We start from the raw sequence: 23611 nt of genomic DNA on the forward strand, positions 1-23611 counted from the left end.
GAAATCTGTAGCTACTTTAATTTTATTTTGTTATAAAACACTGAGTTTGAAGTGTACAAAGGAAGTGCTTGCCACCCCCAGTCTTGTTCCTTTTTAAGCACACATGTCCTGTTTAAGAATATAAAAATGTAGATGAAAATCATCTTATGCAGAGGATCTGTACTGAATACAGTAAGACACAGTCAGAACTAGCAGACCTATGCACACCTGAATTTAACTTCACTCACAGCAAAAAAATCAATCAGGTTAAAAATGATTTCTATTTAATGTATTATGTAGAGTAGGAAGCTATATACATGCATTTAGTTCAGAGGACTTTGGCCATCAATGTCTTGAGTTATCATGCAGAATAAGATGTTTAACAATGCTCTACATCCTTATGAATCTCAGGTATAGCCAAGACTGACTTTATCTGTTAAAATAAACCCCCCTATTGAACAGTACACTCCAGTTCTCTTCAAAACATTACAGCAGGCAATGACTTGCATATCCCAGATTGCAGGATGGGTTTAAGTAGGTGGCATATTATTACAGAAATACAGGAACCTGTATTTGGTATTTTCTGAGACTGTTCTCACCGATTAAATAACCAAAAGGCACACAAATCCAGTACTCACCCTGATCAATTGAGTGTTGAGGAAGCTGGCTAAGTTGGCTATTCACTACACCTGCGTATGTGCGCAAGAACTCCTCTTCGCTAGCAGTCAGCTGGAAATGTACAAAGAGTCAGTCAGCAAAAAGGAAAATGAAGAAAGACTGAAGATATTGTCTCCCACTTCCCAGTAAGGAACGTCACAGTTGTCCGTATTCTACTCTTCAGCAGTTCAATCAACTGTTATTTGTGTAAACTATGCCATCAGCAAGGACACAGCACCAAAACTGGTACATCATGCATTCATGGAGAGATTCAAAGTTGCCTTAAAACACCTGCTTTATTTTGCTGGTTTTCCAATAATGAAAAACTTCACTGTATATACAGAAATGATCAGATGCTCAGATTTAGTTTCAGGCATCACAAGCCTCATCATATTTAAGCAAAAAATCAATTGTGTTTAACTGCAGATAATGGTTAAATCAATGATGGCTAAAACAATTCAGCGATAAAACCAGACCATCACCTGCCCATCTCAGTAAGACTATCCCACCTACTACAAAATTGTCTGGAAAGCCACAAAGTATGGGCTATGACAGTGCATCTTACGTTTGATCCCATCTTCCTCAGCATGAGTAGGACTCTCACTTTCTGCTGAATATACATCTCCTCCGGACTCTTTCCGGGGACACCCTCACGGTTCATTCCCCTCCTGCCAGCTCCTGGATTTCCTGAAGTTGTAAGATGAGAAAAAGACAAACTAAAATAGGTAACGGGGTATAACAGGAAAAGTTTGATTTCCAAGCTACCTATTTTTCACCAGCAAGACCACTTAATAGCCTGGGAGAGTAAGGAATCACATGCTTCATCAGAGAAATCCTTGAAAATTTGAACAGCTAAATTGGGCCTTACACATGCAACTCAAACATTCAAAGAAGCTGATGTTCACATCCCTACTAGCTCATTATCTGCTGTTACATTACTCCATGAGCAGAAAAAGAAAATTCTAACAACTAGATGAAAGAATCACCCTGACAGAAGAGTCCGTGGTTTTGGTTTTTTCCCCTAAATAAGAACAATCAGCATGAAAACAGGATGAAGAATGCACAGCCATCAAGCCTGCAATGGCTGAACAAAAACTGGATGAAATCTAAACTCTTAAGTCTTTCTCCTCTCTCTCTTTTTTTCTTTTTATATTATACAAAAAAAGGCCACTGCACTTTTGTAAAAGTTAATAAAATTTATTAAATGGTTTTGGAGAGAAAGAAGAGCCAAGAGGAGCCGGGAAGGAGTGGAATTGATCATCCTTTCTCATATCATTTAAAAGCCGAAGTCTTGCTTTTCTACTTTATTAAAAAATAATTACATTATGGCATAAACAGACTATGCTATCTAAATTCTATAGCGCAGAGCATGATTGTACTTTGTTGTCTGAGTACCTGGTAATTATTTAGGTTCCACAATAGGGTGTCTACCAAGACAAAAAAAATGTTCAGGCATACTCTTCAGCTGCTCTGAGAAATTATGTTGGACCACGTTTATTAAGTCAACAACAGTAAAAACCTTAACTTCAAATTTAGAAAATAATGCTACTTCAAATAATACACTAGTACAGCAGCACAACAAACTAAACTGACTTCTAAGAAGTACCGTGTGTTGGAGAAACAACCCCCGCTGAGGAATCTGTGGATGGAGGTGTAATTACGCCAGCCACTCTTCCACTGCGCACAGCTCGGAGAAGTGGCTCCAGAACAGTTTTCATGCACAGAACTGGGTCTGGTACTATACTAAGCTCTAAATCTGCTTTCCTGAACCTTAGTAACCAATGGAGTACACTACACGAGGCATGCTTAGTGAAGACTTGATCACAGCAGGTTCAAACACACTGGTTTCCACATAATGTTTTCCTGTAGTCATTACCAACCTCTCCCCTTACTTTATTTTCATTATTACTTTTAAGGGAAAGTAATCTGGGTGTGGAAACAGTTTAAAATTACACATAGGGCCTTCTGAGTGACTCAGAAGTAATGCAAACTTCAGCAGCAGCTGCTGGGATAGGCTTTACCACCCACATTACTTAGTGTGAAGATAAGAGTAGTAAAAAGTGGAGAAAGCTCTATCACCAGTCCTACTTGAATAAGTTTCCAGTGGGAAGATCTGCATTATGCTGATTTGCTATACGTGATTCTGCTTGGAAATATGCAGCCTGTAAATGTTCAAGGTGATCATATTTTTTTGCTATAAACAGCAAACTGCTTTCTGAAGGGGGAATAAAATGATCCCACATTTTTGTGTAGTGTCAACTCAAATAAGCAGACTGGATTATGTTACTAAGCATATATTTCACAGTGCAATTTACTGAGTGCTACCAAGTGATGTCAATGCTAAGACAATGAACAAAATAAGACAGTGAGCAAGAGACATTAAGTTATGCATATCCAGAGACTGATAAAGTAATAAATGTTTATCAAGATAGCAAGTAAGTCTGAAAGGATGTGACTGGTTCTTAATATAATACTAATACATACTTTTTTTTTTAATTGTTACTTGAAGAGAGAAGGTGCTGTACTAGTACTGTACTAGAAATCAATTTAGAACAGAAAAAGCACAACAGCAAAAACCCCAAATGTAGTAACACACCGATTGTTTAAAAATGGAACAAACTATATGGGATATCTATCAATAGGTGGCACCATACACAAGCACCAAGAAAATGCCATGGCTGTCCCCATGCCCACGAGGAAGACCACATTTCAGCACTCCTCTACATATCAGATATTACAATAGATTTGTAGTCTATACACATCATAATTCATTGTTTTCCATCATAACAGTCTTCCAGTTGTTTATTAATTTTTCAAACTTTGAAAACGCGTGATGGAAATTCCTATCTAAACCTGGTTCTTTCAAAATAAACTTCAGCCAAGATACATTTATCATGAAGCTACCTATTTTAACAGGAAGGATAAAAATACTAAAGCCTGCCCATTCAGTGAACGTTTCACAAATCTATTAAGCAACATGGGGGAAAAAAACACTCAATATGGCTCAAAAGCTATCAAAGTGTAAGTGTTAAGAGGTTAAATTAAGATTACAGAGCAACAGCTTTGCTGCTGTTACACTGTGCAATTATTTTGGGTGATAGCCTCAGCCACCACAGCTTTTCCTACTTGATAACATCAAACTAGAGAGACAACAGTCTTAAGACAGTACTGAGACCCCAGCATGAAAAACTTTTAACATACCTCTGTTCCTGTTACATAAAGCTTTTATAAGACACAGTTTAGGATGACCACACTACCCAGCATATATTACATCAGTAAATTTCCAAAACCACTTACAAAGCTAGTCCACGCTCAGAAGACAGCATAAACCATCTTTACAAATGAAGGACTGAAAAATCTTATCAAAGTACTTATCAACTTTGCTTTCTCAAGAAAGCCACATTAATATGCTATACATAATGAAACGTTACTTAAGCAGAATTTCCCTAACCCTACAATTCTTTCTGGCCCCCAGACGAAGTTGTTGTCTCCCCGTCCCCAAACAATAAAATATCAAGAAATTTCTCTGTCAACGTACCTGCTTCTAAAAACCACAGAAGATCAGATAACCCACGTGTTCAGTCCTGATTAATGATTGTAGCTGGAAAAACTGTACGAGGAAACTGCCCTGTGAAAACAAATGAGCAAAGCATTACAGAAACATACAAAGCTGAAACCCAGAAAGAGCCTTCATTCAACACGCTCTGAATCACAGTCTGCTTTAGGACATGGTCTAGCCAAAATTCTAAAACTGTAGCCTTGTCTGGAGCTTGTAGACCCTTTTCATTTTTAAAGAGTAAGTTTTTTAAAGGTCAAGCCGTTCTTCATCTGCAAGATTTACACCCTGACCATACCAATGACATTCCCAATCAGTTGAGAATGGAATGCATTCAAGCTTTGCATTCTTTAAGAATTTTTCAGCATAAATCCCAACTCCCTGGTAAAACCAACAAATGTCATGACATGTAATTTCTTCTCGTTTAAAAAAAAAAAAAAAAAGGCGTAGCTTACCAAAGATTTGAGGAAAACTAGGGAGAAATGTAAAGCATGATGATTTTGACCAAAATTATTGTTTTCAACTATGCACATGTTATCTGAATATAGCAATTACGAAGACGGGCACTTGAAAGCTAGGCTGGAAAACCCTTTGTGCAGAATTTTTCAGACCAAGCTCACTGCTCAGTCACCAACAGTTAACAGCTACAGACATAGTTTTTAGACTCATGACATATTTCTGAACATATTTTACAACTGACGCTGCGTATCAGGGCACGATAAGAATTTGTAACTCTTCCTATCCATCAGAGCAGCCTCCGAGACAAGCAGCTCAATCTCACAAATTAAGTGACAGTTCAAGCGCTCTGTCATGTGCAACGAAACAGCAAGTGCCTGCTACTCAGGGCAGCGTTGCAGCTAGAAGCGTAAGTTGCTGTACTTAATTAAAAGTTTATGATTAGGGAAGATATGCATACCTGCACCATTTGTTAATGAAGTCCAGCCTAAATTTACCGAATATACTCTTTGGGTTTTTTTGTGGCCAACAAGCGAAGGCAGATCTAGACTGATTCAATTCCTTTCACGGCTGTTCACCACCCCATGCAGATGTCATTACTAGCAGGGAAACAAGACAGGAGTAGCTAGAGCTGCTCAACTGTTCTGTACACCAGGTTCATCAGAGAAATGCTGAATCCAAAATACCTGCTCGCTTCACTGGCAGGTTCTCTACAGTGTCTCTCACTAACAAGTGTTGGAAGCAGCTGAGCTTTATCAATGGCTTAAAAGAATCATTTCACCTCTCCAGAGGAGAGAAATTGCCTGCTCTGAAAGGATTATTTAAGCCCTACCTCACTAATTAGTTCCCACTGTTCCTGCCCTCTAAATATGCAATGCAGTCCCAAGAAAGATTATCTACAACACTGACAACAGGACCATTTGCAGTAACTAATTGCTGTTCTCATTTCTATGGACTTCAAAGAGCCACCCCCCACCTCCACCACTGTACAAATACTCACCACACAACTGAGTTTGTGGACTCCTTCCTAAAGAAAAGGATTAGAGCATGGGAAGTAACCACTTCTGGGATGCACTTCTGTCCTACTGACAGTAACAGCATATTTATAGTTACCATTAAAGTTCCCCACACACACCCCAAATTGAAAATTTGGTTATTTAACACCAAGCACAAAGATCAAATGTTCTCCTAACCCTATAAATTCAGAGTAATTCAGCTGAGAAATGAACAGCCTCCACAGACAAACCATTTTCATGACCAGCCAGAAGGCTTGTATCACACAGTTTCGCTTTCAAGCAGACGTCCAGTCCCTCTCCAAGCCAGCAGCAGCACTCAAAACATGTTGTCTTTGTCTGATCCATGCGGCTGAACTCACCTCACCACTGTCACAACAAGTACATAGGTGGAACATCAACACCAAGGTTGCACACCAGAACTTGAGAACTTCTCTGCTAAACTACAGGGCACATCCTCTGAATAACAAGCACCTTACTGCTAAACGCTCCAAAAATGACTGGAGTTAAAAAAAAAAAAAGCCAGGTTTCATTACTTTTTCCTAAAAGTATGAGAATAAAATAAGACTAAAAGGTCCGGTGACCTGTCCAAACCCACACAAAGGTTCTTCTACCAACTTGTTCCTATCTATTCTAAACAGCAGCTCACACTTCCAGCATTTTCAACTACACATGAACATTTCCACATTCATCTCTAACGCACCCTAAGAAATAAGTTCTAAAAATATTTTGCAACTGTGTATTTTAGGGGTGGGAGGGAAGAAGTGCAAAATACGAGAAAGAGTTTAGCAAGACAGCTGAGGAACAGCTGAATCACTACTAGCACAAGTTCTGCTCACAATCTGAAGAGTCCCAGTAGACCTGTGTGCTACTCAATGATCCATCCCTGAAGAGTTTTTCAGGTCAGGTAATTCTTTGCCTCAGTTGCAATTACCAGCTCTGAATTCTGCTTCTTTGCTCACCTATATCCACCTTCTATTCCTGCAAGGTCAGAACGTTGCTTATTTTGCCTACGCTCAGTTCCAGTTTTTTGTCTCTGTCTAAACAAGTGGTGACTGCTTCATTGAGTCTATTAATGCTGCAGGACTCAAGTAGGTCTGTACCACTTTACCCTCACACAATCCTCTCTACACCTACGCAGGTACTACAGGTACTACTAACAGCTGCTCAGGCTCATCACACCAATCAGCACTTCTATCACAGAAAGCACTTCTACCTGGTCGTGAGGTTCTGTCAAAGCTTAACTCATACCATGTCCTCCCACAATGAAGAAGAAGACTTGATGAAGAAAAAACCAAACTTAACACTTTCCAACTTAGGTGTCAATAGAATACAAGAACGTAAAACCATTTCTCAAACTTGAAAATTATTCTTGCCCCAATGGGCTTACAGCCCAGACAGGATTTAAGAACAGATAAAACCATTCAAGGTCTTTTACCACGGAAATTAAATGAAAACTATTCTAAGCACAAAGACTCTAGTTTCAATTTATCCTTATCATTCTGTCCTAAATAATTTTACTTCCTTACAACGGTTTATACTTGGGTCAGAGACTGCTACAAAGAGTATTTTTTTTAACATACAGAAAAACTTAAAAGCACTGAAGTAATGTTTACAGGTTCAGAGATGACCATATGGGAGATGGAAAAAGGTCTAAGTCTTAGCTTTAGGTTCTATCACTTAAGAGAGCATGCTGCTTCCTCCAACGTTGCTACGTTAAATGACTTAAGCTAAAATGTAAGGCATGCTAATTGAAAAGAAACATGTTTTTAAAGTACATGTGACTGAATTACAACAGCGTAAGGAAACTGAACCAGCATCAGGATACAACATGCCAAATGCAGGATGCTGGCAGTTGAATGTCAGCTGATCAGCAAAGATAAAAACAAATTTTGCACATCCTGTACATCGTAAACAAACTTTTATCAACAGCACTAATGAATCCTACTGTTTATAGTTGAAACACAGAATTAGTGTACTTACCTCTTCTTGCCAGTTGTATTGTATTGCATATGAGAAACTTTCCCTGAAAGAACATTTCAATCTGTATTTCCAGCACAAAGAGCCAGACGGGGAGATAGAAAAACAAGAACTGCTGTGTACTGGACTGAAGGAATCCCCACAGCATTAACAGGACTCAACTGGAAAGCTGTTCATTCAAAAGAACCGATAGCCAAAGCTATTCAGAAGCCCAGTTATACATTCACTGGTACTTACTGGCCTAAGCAAAGAAATACTGAGGTCTTGGGTGGATTTCTGGTCATCGTGTCCTGAATCACTAGCACTAAAGGAAGAGATGCCAAAGGCTGATGAAGCCATACAGAATGCACTGATCTATCAAGTCTGGAACTGGTCTCTCCAGGTAAGGGCGAGGCAGATGTGCAAAGCCAACAGGGAAGTTTGAGCTGCCGATACCTTATCTATTTTGCAGCTAAGCACAGTATACTCTCCAATGACTTTATTCCTTTCTCACGAAAAAGACTAACCTGTGCATTTCAAAAGCTGGAGTTAAAAATATGAAGTGATTACATTCTTCACTAAACTATGTTAAAAGACTAAATCCCACACACTTGTCCTGCTGCAACCAACACACTGCAAATGGACACAATTGGGTCACCTAATTTTCCCTTGTTTGGCAGGCATAGGGAATGAAATTTAGTTCTCGTTTATTTTTAATGATTCACAAGACAGAATAATAAATGAGAAAGATCTATATATTACAGCCCAAACTGCCAGCCCAGCTTTGCCAAAGCAATAAATCTGAGTTGAAAAACATTGCCTCCCTTTCCCAAGAAGTAAATGAGGTTGGTCAGTAAACAAATGGAAAAGCTGTCCTGTTCTACAGCACTTGATCCCCCATGCTGCCTACAGAAGGGCTGGGTGAGGATCACAGGAATGCTTCTGCTTTGCAAGGCCCAACATGTGGACTGGGCAGAGTTAAGCACGCCTGACATCCCCATTTTGGTCTCTGTTTGCCTGCCTACCAAACTGATCTTTTTTGGCTGTGGAAAGAGGACGTGCAATCCTGGCACCTTCAGGCAAAACACTATAGACTGATATGACACTTTCTAGCAAGGCAGTAAGTTAGAGATGAGAGTAAACTGGACATGGTTATGGAACCAGATGATGTAGGTATGTCTACACAGAAAAACAGTTGGACTACTTTACAAGTATGTTACCAAAATAGAAGGGAATGAAGTACTTTTAACTTTTCCATTAGCATTAAGAGATGCTATCCTACCTCTCCACATTGTTACTTGTCCTGAAAAGTTTATAATGAAAATACAATATAACCCCTTCCAAAAATGAACTAAAATACCATACCAGCCTTCTCTTCAATTACTGACCCTGGACACAACAGTGTGTAATGAAAAAATATTGCCTTTGCAGTTAGCTGCCCCCCCTTTTTTTTTTTTCCTAACTAGACTTAGATCATCAGCTACCATGTTTTCACTTTCAAAAAAACGTAGACAGGATAAACCTGTACTCAAACTCTGTTTAAGTAGTCTGTTTTACAAACAGATGGAAACAGCTCCTAAGCAAACTCAAGCTCACTGGTAAGAGCTGTTTTAACTGAATGCTTCCAGTAGAGGAGGATTCTAACACATAGCAAGTGAAGATTACAGATTCGTAACTATATTTCCCTCACTTCTGCCTATACTCATGAATTCAAAACCTGGAAGGGCTTCTCTGCTGGACAATGCCACAGATGGGTTCATAATAAAGAACTTCTAAATTACTCTGACTACCCTCCCATCATCCCTTTAAAGCTAAAAAAATTTCACATCCCAACAGAAGAAAAAAAGACACGCTAAAAAATGCTATGTTTGTAATTTTTGCATAAGGCAAACTACTTATGCATCCCATTTACTTTTAAAGACATGGTTATTTAATGCAATGAGAAAGCAACACAAGCTTTTGTTCCTTCAAATTATATATTCCCCCCAACACTGTAGTCCTCTGTAATGCTGAAATTCCTAACATCCACATTTTACTGGTATGGGAAAAATAAAAGTGAAACTGAGGAATTTTCACAGCCTAAATTAAGGAAAAAAAAAAAAAGAAAAAGGCAGTAAACTATCAGGAAATGTAATGTTTTATATATTGGGTCTTAATAATTCAGGGTACAGTGGCCATCTGGCAAGCTCTTTAAAATATGTCACAGCTGACTACCTCTTTAATATCTTGTATCATTTCCAGTTACAGCCAAAAGAAATCCAACCGGAGTTAGTTCTGCTACATTTTTTTTTCCTTGTATCTGTCTGATTCTGTTCAAGGCAGCTAAAAACCTCAATTAATGGGATAGAATTATAAAAGCTCAGATAAGGAGTTATGGTGAATAAAACCAACCGCTGCAGGTTTCCTTTGCACTACACAAATTGAGTTAACAGCCAGCATGAAGAGGTCCCTTCAACTCTATGATATCATTATCCAAGGTTAAGCTATTAGCCTCCACAGTTACACTATTGAGTACTTCAGTGGTTAAAACATGGTCATACTGGGAAGCTTGTAAGTGCAAGGGGATGCTGCACCTTTAAGCCTTGCTAATTTTCAAATGACATTTTACAGAGAACAGCTAGAGCCCTAAAAACCTTCCAAGCTGGAGCCTAAAACCTGAAGTCAGGAACCAGAGTCTGCAAAATCCTGCTGCAAATTTTCCTCTAATTCAGTCTGACTCATGACCTTCAGTCACAGGCAGCTGGAGATTGGATTAATTCCCATCTCCAGAGGGATATGACAATGAAGAATTCATAACAGCTACCTATTTATAGGTGAACAGTAAGAGTTGAAATATTTAATAAGAGCTTTTTTTGTCTTCATTTCTATGCTCAGTACCATCTTTTAGCTGACTTTAGAATCTGAACCCCAGTGTCAGATTTTGGTCAATTTACCACTGGAACTCCAGCGGTAGGTTTGCATCTCTTAAATGTTAGATTTAAATTTTTAACAAAACAGTACAGTCTTGAAGAGAGACAGGAAACAGCGCAAAGGACTGCCATTTAGACATGAAAAAAAATCTATAAAAACAAGCACTTTTTTTTTTTTCCCCCCCAGTGCTGGATCACCTTTCAGAGCTTCAAAAGGACTTCAAAAGTAGTAATGAAATGCATTCAAAAAAGCTTCCCAATATACTACAACAGTTCTTACATCAATGCTCAAGCTAACTGTAAAAAAAAAAATAAATCCTACCATTATAACTACCATTTAAATGAAATTAATGCTTGCCTCCTGACCTTCAGACACACACAAACCAGATTATCTTTTTTGCCCTACCACAGCAGCAATCTCTCAAAGAGAAGACATCTATCGTATCTCACAGTTAAAAGAGGCAGCACAGGTTTTTAGGTAGTTCACGTCAGTCAACTTGAAGCCTCTGAAATTAAATGTAGTAACAGCAACAAAACCTTAAAAAAAAGGCTTTCATTTCACAAAGGTATTCACACTTCAAAGATGAATTTGTCAGAAATTCTTTAAAAAGTGACAACACTTAGCTACATCAGTTTATACACAAACTCTATCCCCATCAAAGAAACAATTCTACAAGAATGTTACAATACTTTGCTCAAGATGGTCTTCAACAGCTGGATTGATGAGTGCTGCTCTTGTCCTAATCATTAGCATCTCAGAGGCTCGTGCACCTCTTCCCCTATTTATAACAAAGCTACAAATCTTTGAGACAGGAAATTAGGCACTAATGACAGATAGCCAATGATTTTAACTACCAGGTATCCCACACAAAAGAATTACTGCTGTAAAAAAAGTGTTACGTGTCCATCATCAAAACAAAACTGTACAGCAATGCTTTCTATGGTTCTGTAAATACCCTATCTCTTCAGAAACAGAAAATGAAGCTTCCAGCACACAGACATAACAAACTTGAGATGCCTTCTTGTTCTTAAGAAATTAGTTTTATTGTCATAGTCTGATTTGAACTTGAATCATAAACCAGTGAAAAAAAGGAACACCAATAATAGGTAAAAATTCTATCAACAGGCTACAAGAATCAACAAACTATTTTCAATATATCTATCCCATTTTATATGGTAGGCATGCTACACACATTGTACAAGTATGTACCCATATAACACCTCCACCTATGAAGTACCATATTTTTGGACTATTAATTATTGACACCAATGACAGAGCCTCCTGCAGCACGTCTATTCTATGATCATTGCAGAAACTGAACCAAGGCCAATACAAAAACATGCACATGGAAGATCAAGACCATTAATTGTGGTCACTTCATTTTCTTGTAATGTCAGTCAGCTTTATGACCAAAGTCACGTTTTCAAAGAAGCTCTGCAAGAAGTGGTAACACTGGACTCTCAATTCTCTGAAGACTTACAGATCATTAGCATTAAAACTGGGTTTTCCTGAAGACTGCCATTTATATTACAGAAACTGAACTCAGACTCAAAAATAACTTACTACATGGGACAAACACCCTACACTCATGAAGCATAAACATGGATAAAGAATTAGTTGACTGGAGAAGCAAGAAACTGGCTCAGTCTTCATAATGAAGCTAAAATAAGCCTACCATGCCTACACAACAGAGTACAATGTCAAAATTGATGCAAGTATGTGTATATGCCCAAGGTACAGAATGTTTTTTCTGCCTTTTTCAGTAATTCTCAAGTGGCTTGAAATGGAACAGGAAACAGAAATATGCAGGAACAAGGACACATTCAGAATTACCAGCAGTGCTATTGGAAAAGCACTTCAGTATTTGGTATGTTTCCAAACAAATAATTTCATTAATATGCATTTGTATTCAGATTTTTGAAATTAAACTACACCTAGTGCAAAAAGCTTGATGTTGCAGTCATCGTCAACAAAAAGGCAACACTATTAACCAATCATAAACCATTACAGTCTAAAATCAGAATAGGCAAAATTCCAGTAAGTATCTGTAAGCAGTTAAAGCAACAATAACATTTAATTTCCATTTACAAGTATGCAGTAAAAGCCCCCAAAAACCGCAAGTACCATATTTAGAATCTAACTGCCTGTGGTCTAGTGACCAACTTCTCAGCAGCTTAGGCACACTGCATTGTTATATTTAACCAGAAATGGCAGACATCACGAGTAATGCCTCCTGAAAGGATTTCCCTCCACTATTCCACTCACTGAGGCACCATTGTATTTATAGGCATTTCTTTGGTACTCCTCATCAACATAGTATCTTTCTACAAATGCCTAGCATTTTAGAGATAGCTTTCAATGTAAAACGTGACCTATGCTGCCCTGTAATTTATACTGACATCTGAACATCATTAATGCCAGATCATATACATTTTACACTGAAAATGCCTACAGATCTTTTACAGTAGAGAGATTATTGCTAACTAGATTTTTTTTAAAAAGCAATTAAAATGTGAGCTGTTATTAGTTGGTGACTACTTAGCATTTTAATATTTTGCAATACTGTATCAAAGTACAGTGTTAGGACCACAGACTTAGATGAATAGATCTTGACTACCAAAATTGCCTAACCACTAGACAACAACATGAAATATTGTTCTGGCCTCATATATCAATAAAATTTGCTGTAAAATGTCATAAATACACCCTTTATGACACCTACTTATCTTGCCTCTTTAGAGAGGGGGGGGGAAATCTTCTGTGCTGCTTTCCCCATGGATGCTCTGCATAACCAAAAAAGCAAAGAAATGGTTTCGGTTTTGAATCAATGTACGGTTTAATTTTTTTAATCCATTTAAAGAGGTATTTTATTAACAGCTTCTGCTGAAAGTTGAACTAAGAATTAACGACTGTTTGTCTAATATGAATATTTTCCTCATCATCTCTTTTGCACTAACCACAACACAAAACCTTAGCCACCTCAGTGATCTGTTCACACCACGAATATTATTGGATAATATGGGCAAGAGACCCCTGCTGCTAGGGCCTTCACAAAATAATACTCCTTGAGAACCTTCCTCGATAGTCTTTCGTAAACTGGTCTAAATAGCTGTTTTAATCATATGTGCAAAAGTAAGCCAGTTCCTCTCTTCTCTGAAGGACTTATTAAAAACAAAAAGCACAAGAAAAGGATTTTTGTTACCTTCTTTAGGTCACCAAACAAGACCATGCTGCAAAGATATCTGATGGAGAGAGGAGGAAGGAAAAAAAATCCTTGTCAATTTTGAAAGGATTTTTAACGTTCACAAATTTAAAACAAATTCCTAATTACACACCAATTTTACCACAGACATTTTGCTTTCTATATTTTTTGGTAAAGTAGGATTACAAGGAAGGAAATCTTGCCTTCAGGAGACTTCCTATTTCTCAGGAAAAGGGATGCAATTTCCTTCCTCCCTAGCCACAATTCTGAATGTTACCTTCATTATATTATCCCTGAACTGTGAAATAAACCTGTATGAGGTCATTAGTTTGACAGCAGAAATATCCCTTCAGCACTACTGTACAAACACACACACACACACAGAGGCTGGAGAAAAATAAACTACTGACTACAGGGCTTTTTGAAGGGTTACATCAAGTACCAATCCGTGTTAGGCCTGATTAACTTCAGAGCACACTGAAAACCAGAAGAATCACAGGCAAAACTGAGAACGCACATATGTTAAAGACAACCAGGCTGAGCTGCATGGAAAACTATATGTGTAATTGTGTGGCAAGTTTGATTTATTCAGAGATCAACACTAACGCAGTTAAATACTTAAAAGTGATTGCTGTTTTAGGATCTCCTATATACGTAAAATTTGGTGCATTTACAGGATAAATGGCAATCGCTCCCCTACTAATGGGGGCATCATGCAGATGCAATAATATATATTTTGATTAAACAAACTCCAATATATACCAATAGTAACAAAAGGTGTTAGCCCAGAGACCACTAACAACAGTGCTCAAGACAAGGCTGATCCTTCTACAAGTTAAAACTACTGTAAGATTTCAGACCACTTCAGAAAGTTTCCATGAGCAGGACTGCATGCACAACCACCAATTTAAGGCAGAACGGGGAAAAGAGAATTACTGACGTTGCAGACAGATTTCTGCACCTCCCAAACCGTTAGTACAATTACAGTACACCTTTATTATATTCAGTTTCTCAACAAAAGGAAGGAGCTTATAGCAGTTATGTTAAAAATTGCAGCTACCAAGAAAAGAACAACGAAATGGATGTATTAAAAAGAAGGTGCCAAAAGTGTATTTCCTCACACACGCGATGACATGTACGGAATTTTATTTAAAGTTTAAAAAGTATTTTGTAAGAGCTAATGAACTAACAATCATGACAGTGAAACGTTAAGAAAACCGTTGCAAACAGTTTTATGTGAACAGTGAAAGGTTTATTTTGCCAAGTCCCCTGTAGCTGCTGACCAAATTTTCAGTGATAGAAGTTCTGTTTAAAAAACCTGGTGTTTTCGACCTCTGAAGTTAAGAAAAACCTTTCATGAATTCCATATAAACCAATGAGTATTATTTGGCATCTACAGACATTCCTGAAAAAAAGCAGCTAAGCAGATGTGAATGCTCCCATTTTTCTCCATTTGGCATCAACTCTTAAAGGTAATTATATTTTAAGTGTGTTATTGCTGATCGTTTTTGCATAAACATTCAGTTAACTGTGTTTATCTTGAAGTCTGATATTGCCTCTCCTGACCAACTGAGCAAGCTGCCAGGACACAATGAAATTTTCAGTTTCCCATAGAAGATCCAGCACACTCAAAGTTAGGAAACTCTATTAAAATTCCATTAGTATGGCACCAGAGATCACCGCAGTTGCACTATCCCCTTCTCATTTCTACAAAAACCCTTCCATCATTAGTTCACCTTCCACTGTTTCAGTATTTATGCTGCTCCTTTACAGAAACTCTGCTGCAAAAATTTAGGTCACATTTTCTTTAAGTGTACATGGGTGTGGGTACATGTATAGTTATTTAAAGCTCAATGAAATAAATTAAAAGCTCCTCACTGACTTCAATGTGCATTGAATCAGGACTTGGATGAGTTCAGAAGCAAAACAATTACACTTTAATTAAACATCTTAACATTCTTGTGAAGCAGTCAACTGATTTTACAGAAGGATAAACTGAGTCAGAAAGTTTCAGAGCTTGCTCATAGTCATAAACAGAGTTGATTACTTAAGTTGCTTCCATATTTGTTAGTTGCCCTCATAACATAGAGAAAATGGACTTTCTGAAAAATCAAATAAATTCTTGGCCTATATATCAGCAGGAAACAAAACATCCTAAGACAAGTGCAATAGCTGTACAAATCTATTGGCTTCATCCCTGTTCCCCAATCAGTAGCTAATTTAGTCAAATCACAAGAATTCCAATAATTCGAGAAGTTGAAATTTTTAGGGGTTTTTTCATGGCAGTTTATCCCCAGATGAGATTTTTTAGGCTGTGGGGTTTGTTTGGGTTTTTTTAAAGTAGCATTAACTATATATCTATGTTATATTTTAAAAAGAAAAATAGGCTTGGCAGATTTGATAATTCCGTAAAACCTTGAAAATACTTACTGAAAAGCAAGAGCTATGATTATACTTCCTAAATTCAAACTGACATTTAAACCATACATAAGCACTGTAACACTCTGTCAAATCAGCAGTAACGAGCAGACAAGAAATTAACTTTCTTCGTTTTTTTGAGCATTTGTTACATAATGCTTCCCCAGCACTGAGTCTGAAAATAAATCCTAGAGTCAGAAAAGTGTTCTCCTTAATTACCAACTAATGTTTTTCAGTTATTTTTCTGATCTTTGGTTTCTTCTCACCTATTAACACTCCGTAGTTTTGCTCATTCTTGTCTATCTGCTTTCTTATGCCAATCGAAGTTCACGGACAGGCCACGGCTCTTTAAAGGGAAAAAAAACCTGTAAGTCTCATCCATTTTCAGAGATACAACAGCATCAACAGTAAACAGTGTTTTGGGGTTTTTTTCCTAAATGAAATTTTGTTGGTAAAAAGTTTTTAGTACATTTAAAACCTATTTACATATCATTTTCTCCCACGTACTTAGAAGCAAGACCATTAGACCACCAACATTTCTTAGGATGTAGAAATAGGTGTAGGAGTAGGTGACAAAATGTTTCATTCCAATAATTTACATCTCTAGTGTACATGAACACCAAAATATAAACATCTTCTGGGGCTATGCACATACTTCTGTACCTGCAATTGCTTTACTGAAATTCAATTAATGGATAATGCTAATTTTCTAGCAAATCAGAACTCTCAAATTGAACAAAAAACCCCTCTAATCTGTGATACAGAGTCATTGTAAGAGAATTTTTTTAATGCATTATAAATATGAATTATGTATGGTTTCTGCTTATAGGATTTAACACAAAAGACACAAACATCAAAAAATACTTATATATGTATACTTACAATCTTACAAGATATGTTGGATTTCAGGTAGTCTATTGGAAAAACATACAGGACTAAGTGCTTTATTAAAGAGGGCTCAAATAAAACTATTAAACATTATGATTTTTGACATCTTTCTTATTACAAATCAAGGTTTATTTTTGGCTGAATATCCCACCTTACCATTCCAGAAGTACCACATAGATAGTTTAAATAAAGAACATGATCAATCACCTTTACCATCATGAGTATTAACATATTTGGAAAGATAGAAAAAGTAATTTACTCTATCTGAAAATGGATTTATAACCACTTTCTAGCTGTAACACTTACTGCAACTCCCAGAATATAAACATTTGGCATATTTATTAGGATTACAATTTTTCCAATTAGAAACATTAACATCAGGTTCAGTCGCTTCTGCAGTATAGCTGTAACAGCTGCTACTGTCCTTGTTGCATTTCAGCAGGAAATCCAATCTGATGACAGCTTGCAATAAAAAGAAATATGTTTTTGTATCTGCATGTATAGAAATATTTCTGAAGATACCCAATCCTTCTTTTTTTTTTTTTTTGAACAAACTCTACTGGAAGTTTCTCCAAGCGAATTCAACAGCAGCCTCCAAAAGCCTATTGCCTCTCTGTATGCACAGCACTTGGGTGCATTTTTGAAGCTTAAAACTAGGTCAGATGCTCAGGAGGGATGCTTTGTAGTCAACAACAAACTTAGGAATTTAAATACTTACTAAAAAATCATAAATGTTTATGTTAGTTACAGATGACAAACATTCAGGAGAGGAAAAAACTCCTATTAAACTAATACAAATAGATCGATTTCACACAAATGGTTTCCTAGGCAAAGCATCGATCTTTACCATTAGTTTCCCCGTATCAAACACATTCAGATGTTGGCGTTACTTGCCTGTTAGCTTCACTCGCCTGTATGCAACTGCACGATGACTTTTAATTTTCAGTAATAGATATTTATCATAGTCAATGTTTGCAATTACAAAATTTAGGGTTTGTTTCAGTTCACTTTTGGTTTTGTTTGGAAAATAACACAAATGGTTTTGGAAAACTCCCTCTCCTCTTGCAAAGTGAAGTACTCAAACTCTGGATGGGGGAAGGAGGGAAATGGCAGAGGATGGAAGAGAGCAGAAATTGATACAGGTTTCCATAAAATTGGGATTCAGAACTTGCCTTCTGCGCAGCCCCAATACTTGACGTTATTATGTTATATATCTAGCGAGATACGTATGAGTATTAACCAATTCTTGTTAAGCGACAGAAGCTTCACTTGGGACGGTGAGCAAACAGCTCTCTTTCCCCACACACCTCCGCTGCTCGTGCAGTACACAGCTCCTAGGCACACCTGCAAACAGGCATTCTGGCAAGTGACAACTGTGCTGTATCTGATATGTATTTATTACAATGACTCCGATCAGGCTAGGGGATGATTTTCCTGGTGAGGATGTCAGTATCTTCCCACTTGGATGTCAAAAGGAATCCTGAAAGAACTTCCATGCCCTATATAACTTTCCATAACTTCTGTTGCAATGCTTAAAATGAACTAAAAGAGAACTATTGCCTTGAAGCAATTTTGGGTAAGCCATAAAATTTCAGCCAACCAATTTTCAGTTAACTTGTTCAAAATGGCCTTTGCTCTCACATCTGTTCTATCCTATGTGCTTCCTTACAGATTTACACTATTACGATGCACCACATGAACTAAGAGAGCATGCAAATCCATTTACCAACAACTCAATATTAAACTGAAGAAGCTGCCAGTTTCTACCGAGATGCCAGAGATACAATAAAAGAGATGATGCTCTTTCAGCTAATGGCAAAGTGAAGCAGCTCCAATGTATGTGAAGTACACCTGCCACCATTTTCCAGCTGATTCTGTTTATCAAGGCAAACAGAAGCTTTTAGATAAATAAGCCTGCATTAAAAAAAGTATTAATATGTAGCTTTCTATATACCCCCTCACCTTGAATACCTGTACTTTGAAAATAAACCCCCTGAAGTACATTTATATAATGTTTCTCCTTCAGCAGGCTATTTCACATCATACATGAGCTCCAGAAATAGCAAGGGCAAGAAAAGTTGAGACCTTGCAAGTTCAGTGGTCAACAAAAACTCAATATAAAATTTTGATTTTGTAAATGTATTAAAAAATTATGTTCTTAAAACACTCAACAGACATGCCTATCACCACACTGCAGCCAGCTCAGATCAGAAAACTGAACAGGCATACCTAACTTGCCTCCAATGCCTGTTGTTTTTTGGAGTTTAGTGTTTGGTTTGGTTTTTTTCAAACCGCTACATCTGCAGAATGTCTTGCTCTCATCTTGCAGAGCATCAAAGCTTATTTTGTTCAGTGTGCCAAGATGAGGAACATTCAAATAAAAGATGATGTACAACAGAGCAAAATATTCTTGAAGAGAAAGCAAATGCAAGTCTGAAAGTCAAATGTACTCTGATGAAGCACATCTGGATGTTAAGCAGAAACTAGTATCATCTCTCATCTGCTTTCTGCAGTACTAATGTGTTCTGATGTGGAAAATGATGCTGTTCCTCCCTCAACTATCTTTCCAAGAGATACAGAACTATTGTGTGCCACCAAATCCTGTCCATCTTTACGCTAAACTGAAAGTTACGGAGTGCTGCTTCAGATGCTCTAGGAGCACAATCTTTAGCCAAGGCAGGAACTCCCTCCAGGTGAAGCCCTCCATCACACACTGGCCGAGAAGCGTTTTTCCCACGCCAGCTGCCGGCGTTTCACGGCGAGGGCCGGGACGCCGTGCAGCATCGCTCTCTTTTTCTAAGACAAAACGGGGGCTGCCCCGAGCCGGGCCGTCCAGATTTTGTGTTTTATTACCTGCGGACGTGACACCTGCCCTCCCGACGGCTCCAGCGCACCTTAAGCGGCTTTACATGGGAATGACTTCACCTGCCACAAAAATGCAGCCATTGCTGGGGTGGGACCCCGCCGCCGTGAAACAGGGTGCCACATGACGTAAGAGATGATGCCAGAAAATTAAAAAGGCACCTCCCGTACCTGTGCCGCGGGGCCACGGCCTGCCAGCGTCCGCGACCGCTCGGCCGGCGCCGCCGGGCCCCGGGGGAGGTCAGAGGCCGCGGCCCCGGGCCGGGGAAGGGGGCGCGGGAGCCGGCCCCGGCGGGGCGGCGGAGGGGAGGCGCGGAGGCCCGGCGGAGCGGCGCCCCGGCCCGGGCGAGCGCCTTTGTTCAGGGCCGGGCGCCGCGCACAAAGGGCAGCCGCGCTCACCTGGGTGCGGGGCCGGGCCGGCCCCGGCGGTCCGGAGGCACCGGGCGGGCGGGCGGGAGCGCTCAGCGCGGGCGGGCGGGCGAGTCCAGCCGAGCCGAGGGGAGCGGAGCGGCCGCCTCCTCCGTCGTGACTCACCGCGGCGGCCCAGGGCGGGAGGGAGGAGGAGGAGGAGGAGGGAGGGCGGTGCCTGGGCGGCTCCGGGGGAGGGACCCGCCGCGTCCCGGCGCCCAGGGCAGCGGCGGAGCCGCAGGCACCACCCGCCAGCCGGCCGGGAGGAAGGGGCGGGGCGCGGCCGCCGAGGGGCGGGGCGCGGCGGGGAAGGGGCGGGGCCTCCGCGCCGCCCGCAGGCAGGAGCGGGCAGGGCCGAGGCGCGCCGCGCCCACGCGAGAGCCCCGGCGAGGAGCGACGCCGCCCTTCCCCTCTCAGCACGGGCGACCGGCGGCGGCCAAGCAGCACACCGACACCCCCCATGGCTACCGGCCCCCCGGGCGGCTCCCTCGGGAGAGGTGGCCCTTCGGGCGCCGGCAGCAGACGCGCAGGCTGCCCCGTTCGGGCGTGAGCCATGTGCGTACCTTGGGAAACATCCTCGCCTCAGACTCCGGAATTCGGCGGGGCCGAGCGGCTCCGGGAGCTGACGCTTCCCCTCCAGCTGTCCTCTTCGGCGGGGCGAGGCTGGGCAGCACGACTGCTCCGGGAGCGCCGTGTTAGATAAATCCCATCGGTGTTAAAACAGGTTACGTGACCGCTTCTCAATACTACCATGCTAAGAAAGTTAAAAGACACCGCAAAATTCAGTACAGCTTAACGCAAGCTGGTTCAGCCGATAGAGAAAATGGCATCGTCTGAGAACCTGCAACTAGAATGGCTGTTTGGTCATTCCAGCACTCAAAAACACAGCAATCCTTCCCCCAGATCGATGGAAGCAGAGTAAAACCACAGTGAACATAGAAATTAATTAAAGAATAATAAGAGAGAAACCATCAAGGTCCATCACCCCTGCTCCATCACTAATCTGCATTCTGGTTATTATTCACACTTGGCTTAGGAGGAATGCTGTTTACCTATAACATCCACTGGTGGGGTCAGCAAGGCAAGTGTAAAATTCCTGAAGATAAAAATCTTCTGTGTACTAAAAGTTATTTAGTAAAAAGCATCTGTTTTCTACTCGGTATTTAACTTAATTGCTTAAAAATAGTCACAGTAATGAAATAGGTGGTACTTCCTTTAACAGCTTGCTGCCTAATGACATCAAAGCCCAGTGCCACTGAAATCCATACCCCACTGCCAGTTAATGAAGGTCTTAACATGAAAGCCTATGCAAAGAGCAAAACCAAGCTGCTGACAGGAACAGGAATGGTGCAAATATGCTGGGATCTGAGATCACTAGCACATACCCACAGCACAGCAGGCAGTAATGATTATTAATTATTTAAGAAAAGAACATAAGAGCTCCAGCATAAGCTGAAAAAAATATGCAGAAGCACTGCTCTGGGATCCTCCAGTTGGATTACAGTTAATTAGCACAGTACATGAGTCTGAGGGAAAGATCTAAAAGCATCTTATGCTAGTAGGAGCATATAATTAAGCCATCATTTGCATCTTTGCAATAGTATGAATTTTCTTACTGATAACATCATGGGCAAAACACCATTTTATGACTAAGTATTGTCTAGCCTTCCTATTCTAATTTAGCTGGCTGACTGTACAACAGTGTAATGCAATCTTACATAGCATCAGTTTAACATCCTGCTCTTATTCAGAAAGGGTTTTAGCAGAGAGAGAGATACTGTAATGCTTCCTCTACCTTTGGAGAATTTTAGATGTATTTTCTTGAAACACTGAGTCTAAATCAGCTTCTGTCCCACCTTAGTCTGTTACCATCAAGATTACTGAAGTGGTTAGCTAACAAGCAAGGTGACATCTTGCCATTATGGTAGTCACTTGTATCATCCTAAGACATGATGGATGCTCAAGAGACCTCAACTCCTAGTTCCGCAAAAGATTTAGTAGAATATTGTTCTTGTCTCATGGGAATGCACAGGCTTCCACAAAGTAAACTGAAGATACAAGTGCACTGCATTTAGCAAACCTATCATCACGCTACATGCTTCAGCCACAAAATGGGAAGAATACAACTTATCATCAGCAGGGGAATGTTAGGAACTTGAATTATCAAAAAGGTTAAGTCATTCTAACATTTTTACAAGTATTGTATAAAGATTGAATATTATTTTATAAAAATCTAACAGATTGATTTTTCAATAGCTTCTAATCTCTTCTGTTTAATGAGGCTGCTGTTCACTCCAGCAAGCCAAAACTTCATGAAACCTTCTCTGAATCCCTGCTTGACTTTGAAAAATTCTCTCAATTCACTCTGTCCTTCTCTGATCTCCAATTCTTTCTTAATCAGCTCTGAAATTCATTTAGGATTGCTTCACAGTACAGCTGCTTCCACCCTCCAAGTCCCTCTGTATTTGTTGGCATCTCCCTCTCATTAAGGGCTTCCAGCAGCATCTGTACGCACAAGCCCTGCTTTCATTATCCATCTGATTTAACCACATGCAACAATAATACAAACTCTGTTTCTCTCCAAGATGTGTATGGTACCCAGTGAGGGAATTGTTTTTAGTTTGGAACCTGTTTTCATTTGGTCATCTTTTATATTTCAGACTTAGTCTGACAATTCCAATCTATCAAAATCATGCTCTGATGCAGAAACAATACAGTGTTTCCTGAAAATTAAATGCAGTTCAACGCATCAACTCTTTGCATACTTGAGCCACTATAATAAATGCAGGGTCATAACAGTCAGTTGAAATTTGTGACTAGTGGTGAGCACAACTTGCATAGATTAGAGAGAGTATACTAGAAATTTAAAGAAATAGTTTGGCTGCCTCAGCTACAATAGTTAATGTTTCTACAGAATGTGCAGTGAGGAGGTATGCAGAGATGTTTTAGACAGATGGACAAAAAAACCCTTTAGTGTAAAAAAGGCTATGACAATCTTTTTTTTGTTAATCCAGACTTAGTTTGTATAGTAAGAAACCTTCTCAGCTGCGTATTTTATTCAAAACCAGAAGCGTTCCCAGATTAAATTTGGTATTTACAAAGTTGCAAAGCACACTTTTAGGACGTTACAGAACTTAGTTTCTACTTCCAACTTACAAGGACATTAACCCCACAATCAAAAGAAAAGCTATTTACCCAGACATTAACACTTCTCTCCACAGGATTTGCAGGTGGTTCTGCCTGATGGCTTTCAGTACATCTGCCATTATTACCAACCCATTTTTGGAGGCATGTTGAAAACAC

General features: G+C 39.6%; 1 protein-coding gene across 3 annotated transcripts in view; it reads right to left on the minus strand.

Moving 5' to 3' along the window:
• The window catches only part of CTNNBIP1 (catenin beta interacting protein 1), a 33135-nt gene extending 12604 nt beyond the window's left edge, over positions 1-20531 (minus strand). The window contains exons 1-7 of one of the 3 annotated variants that reach the window (XM_074848012.1): positions 20300-20531; positions 16417-16496; positions 13733-13772; positions 13253-13313; positions 4175-4264; positions 1202-1323; positions 618-708 (exon numbers count right to left, since the gene is read on the minus strand). In XM_074848012.1, coding sequence (XP_074704113.1) covers positions 618-708; positions 1202-1297 — 187 coding nt within the window. In that variant the 5' untranslated portion in view covers positions 1298-1323; positions 4175-4264; positions 13253-13313; ... (1 more) ...; positions 16417-16496; positions 20300-20531. Of the gene's footprint in view, positions 1-617; positions 709-1201; positions 1324-4174; positions 4265-13252; positions 13314-13732; positions 13773-16416; positions 16497-19891; positions 19964-20299 lie in introns of all 3 variants that reach the window. The other 2 variants (XM_074848011.1, XM_074848010.1) reach the window with 2 other exon arrangements.
• Positions 20532-23611: the final 3080 nt, after the last annotated feature.

This window comes from Strix aluco, chromosome 22 (genome assembly GCF_031877795.1).
Source record: "Strix aluco isolate bStrAlu1 chromosome 22, bStrAlu1.hap1, whole genome shotgun sequence".
Taxonomy (NCBI): Eukaryota; Metazoa; Chordata; class Aves; order Strigiformes; family Strigidae; genus Strix; species Strix aluco.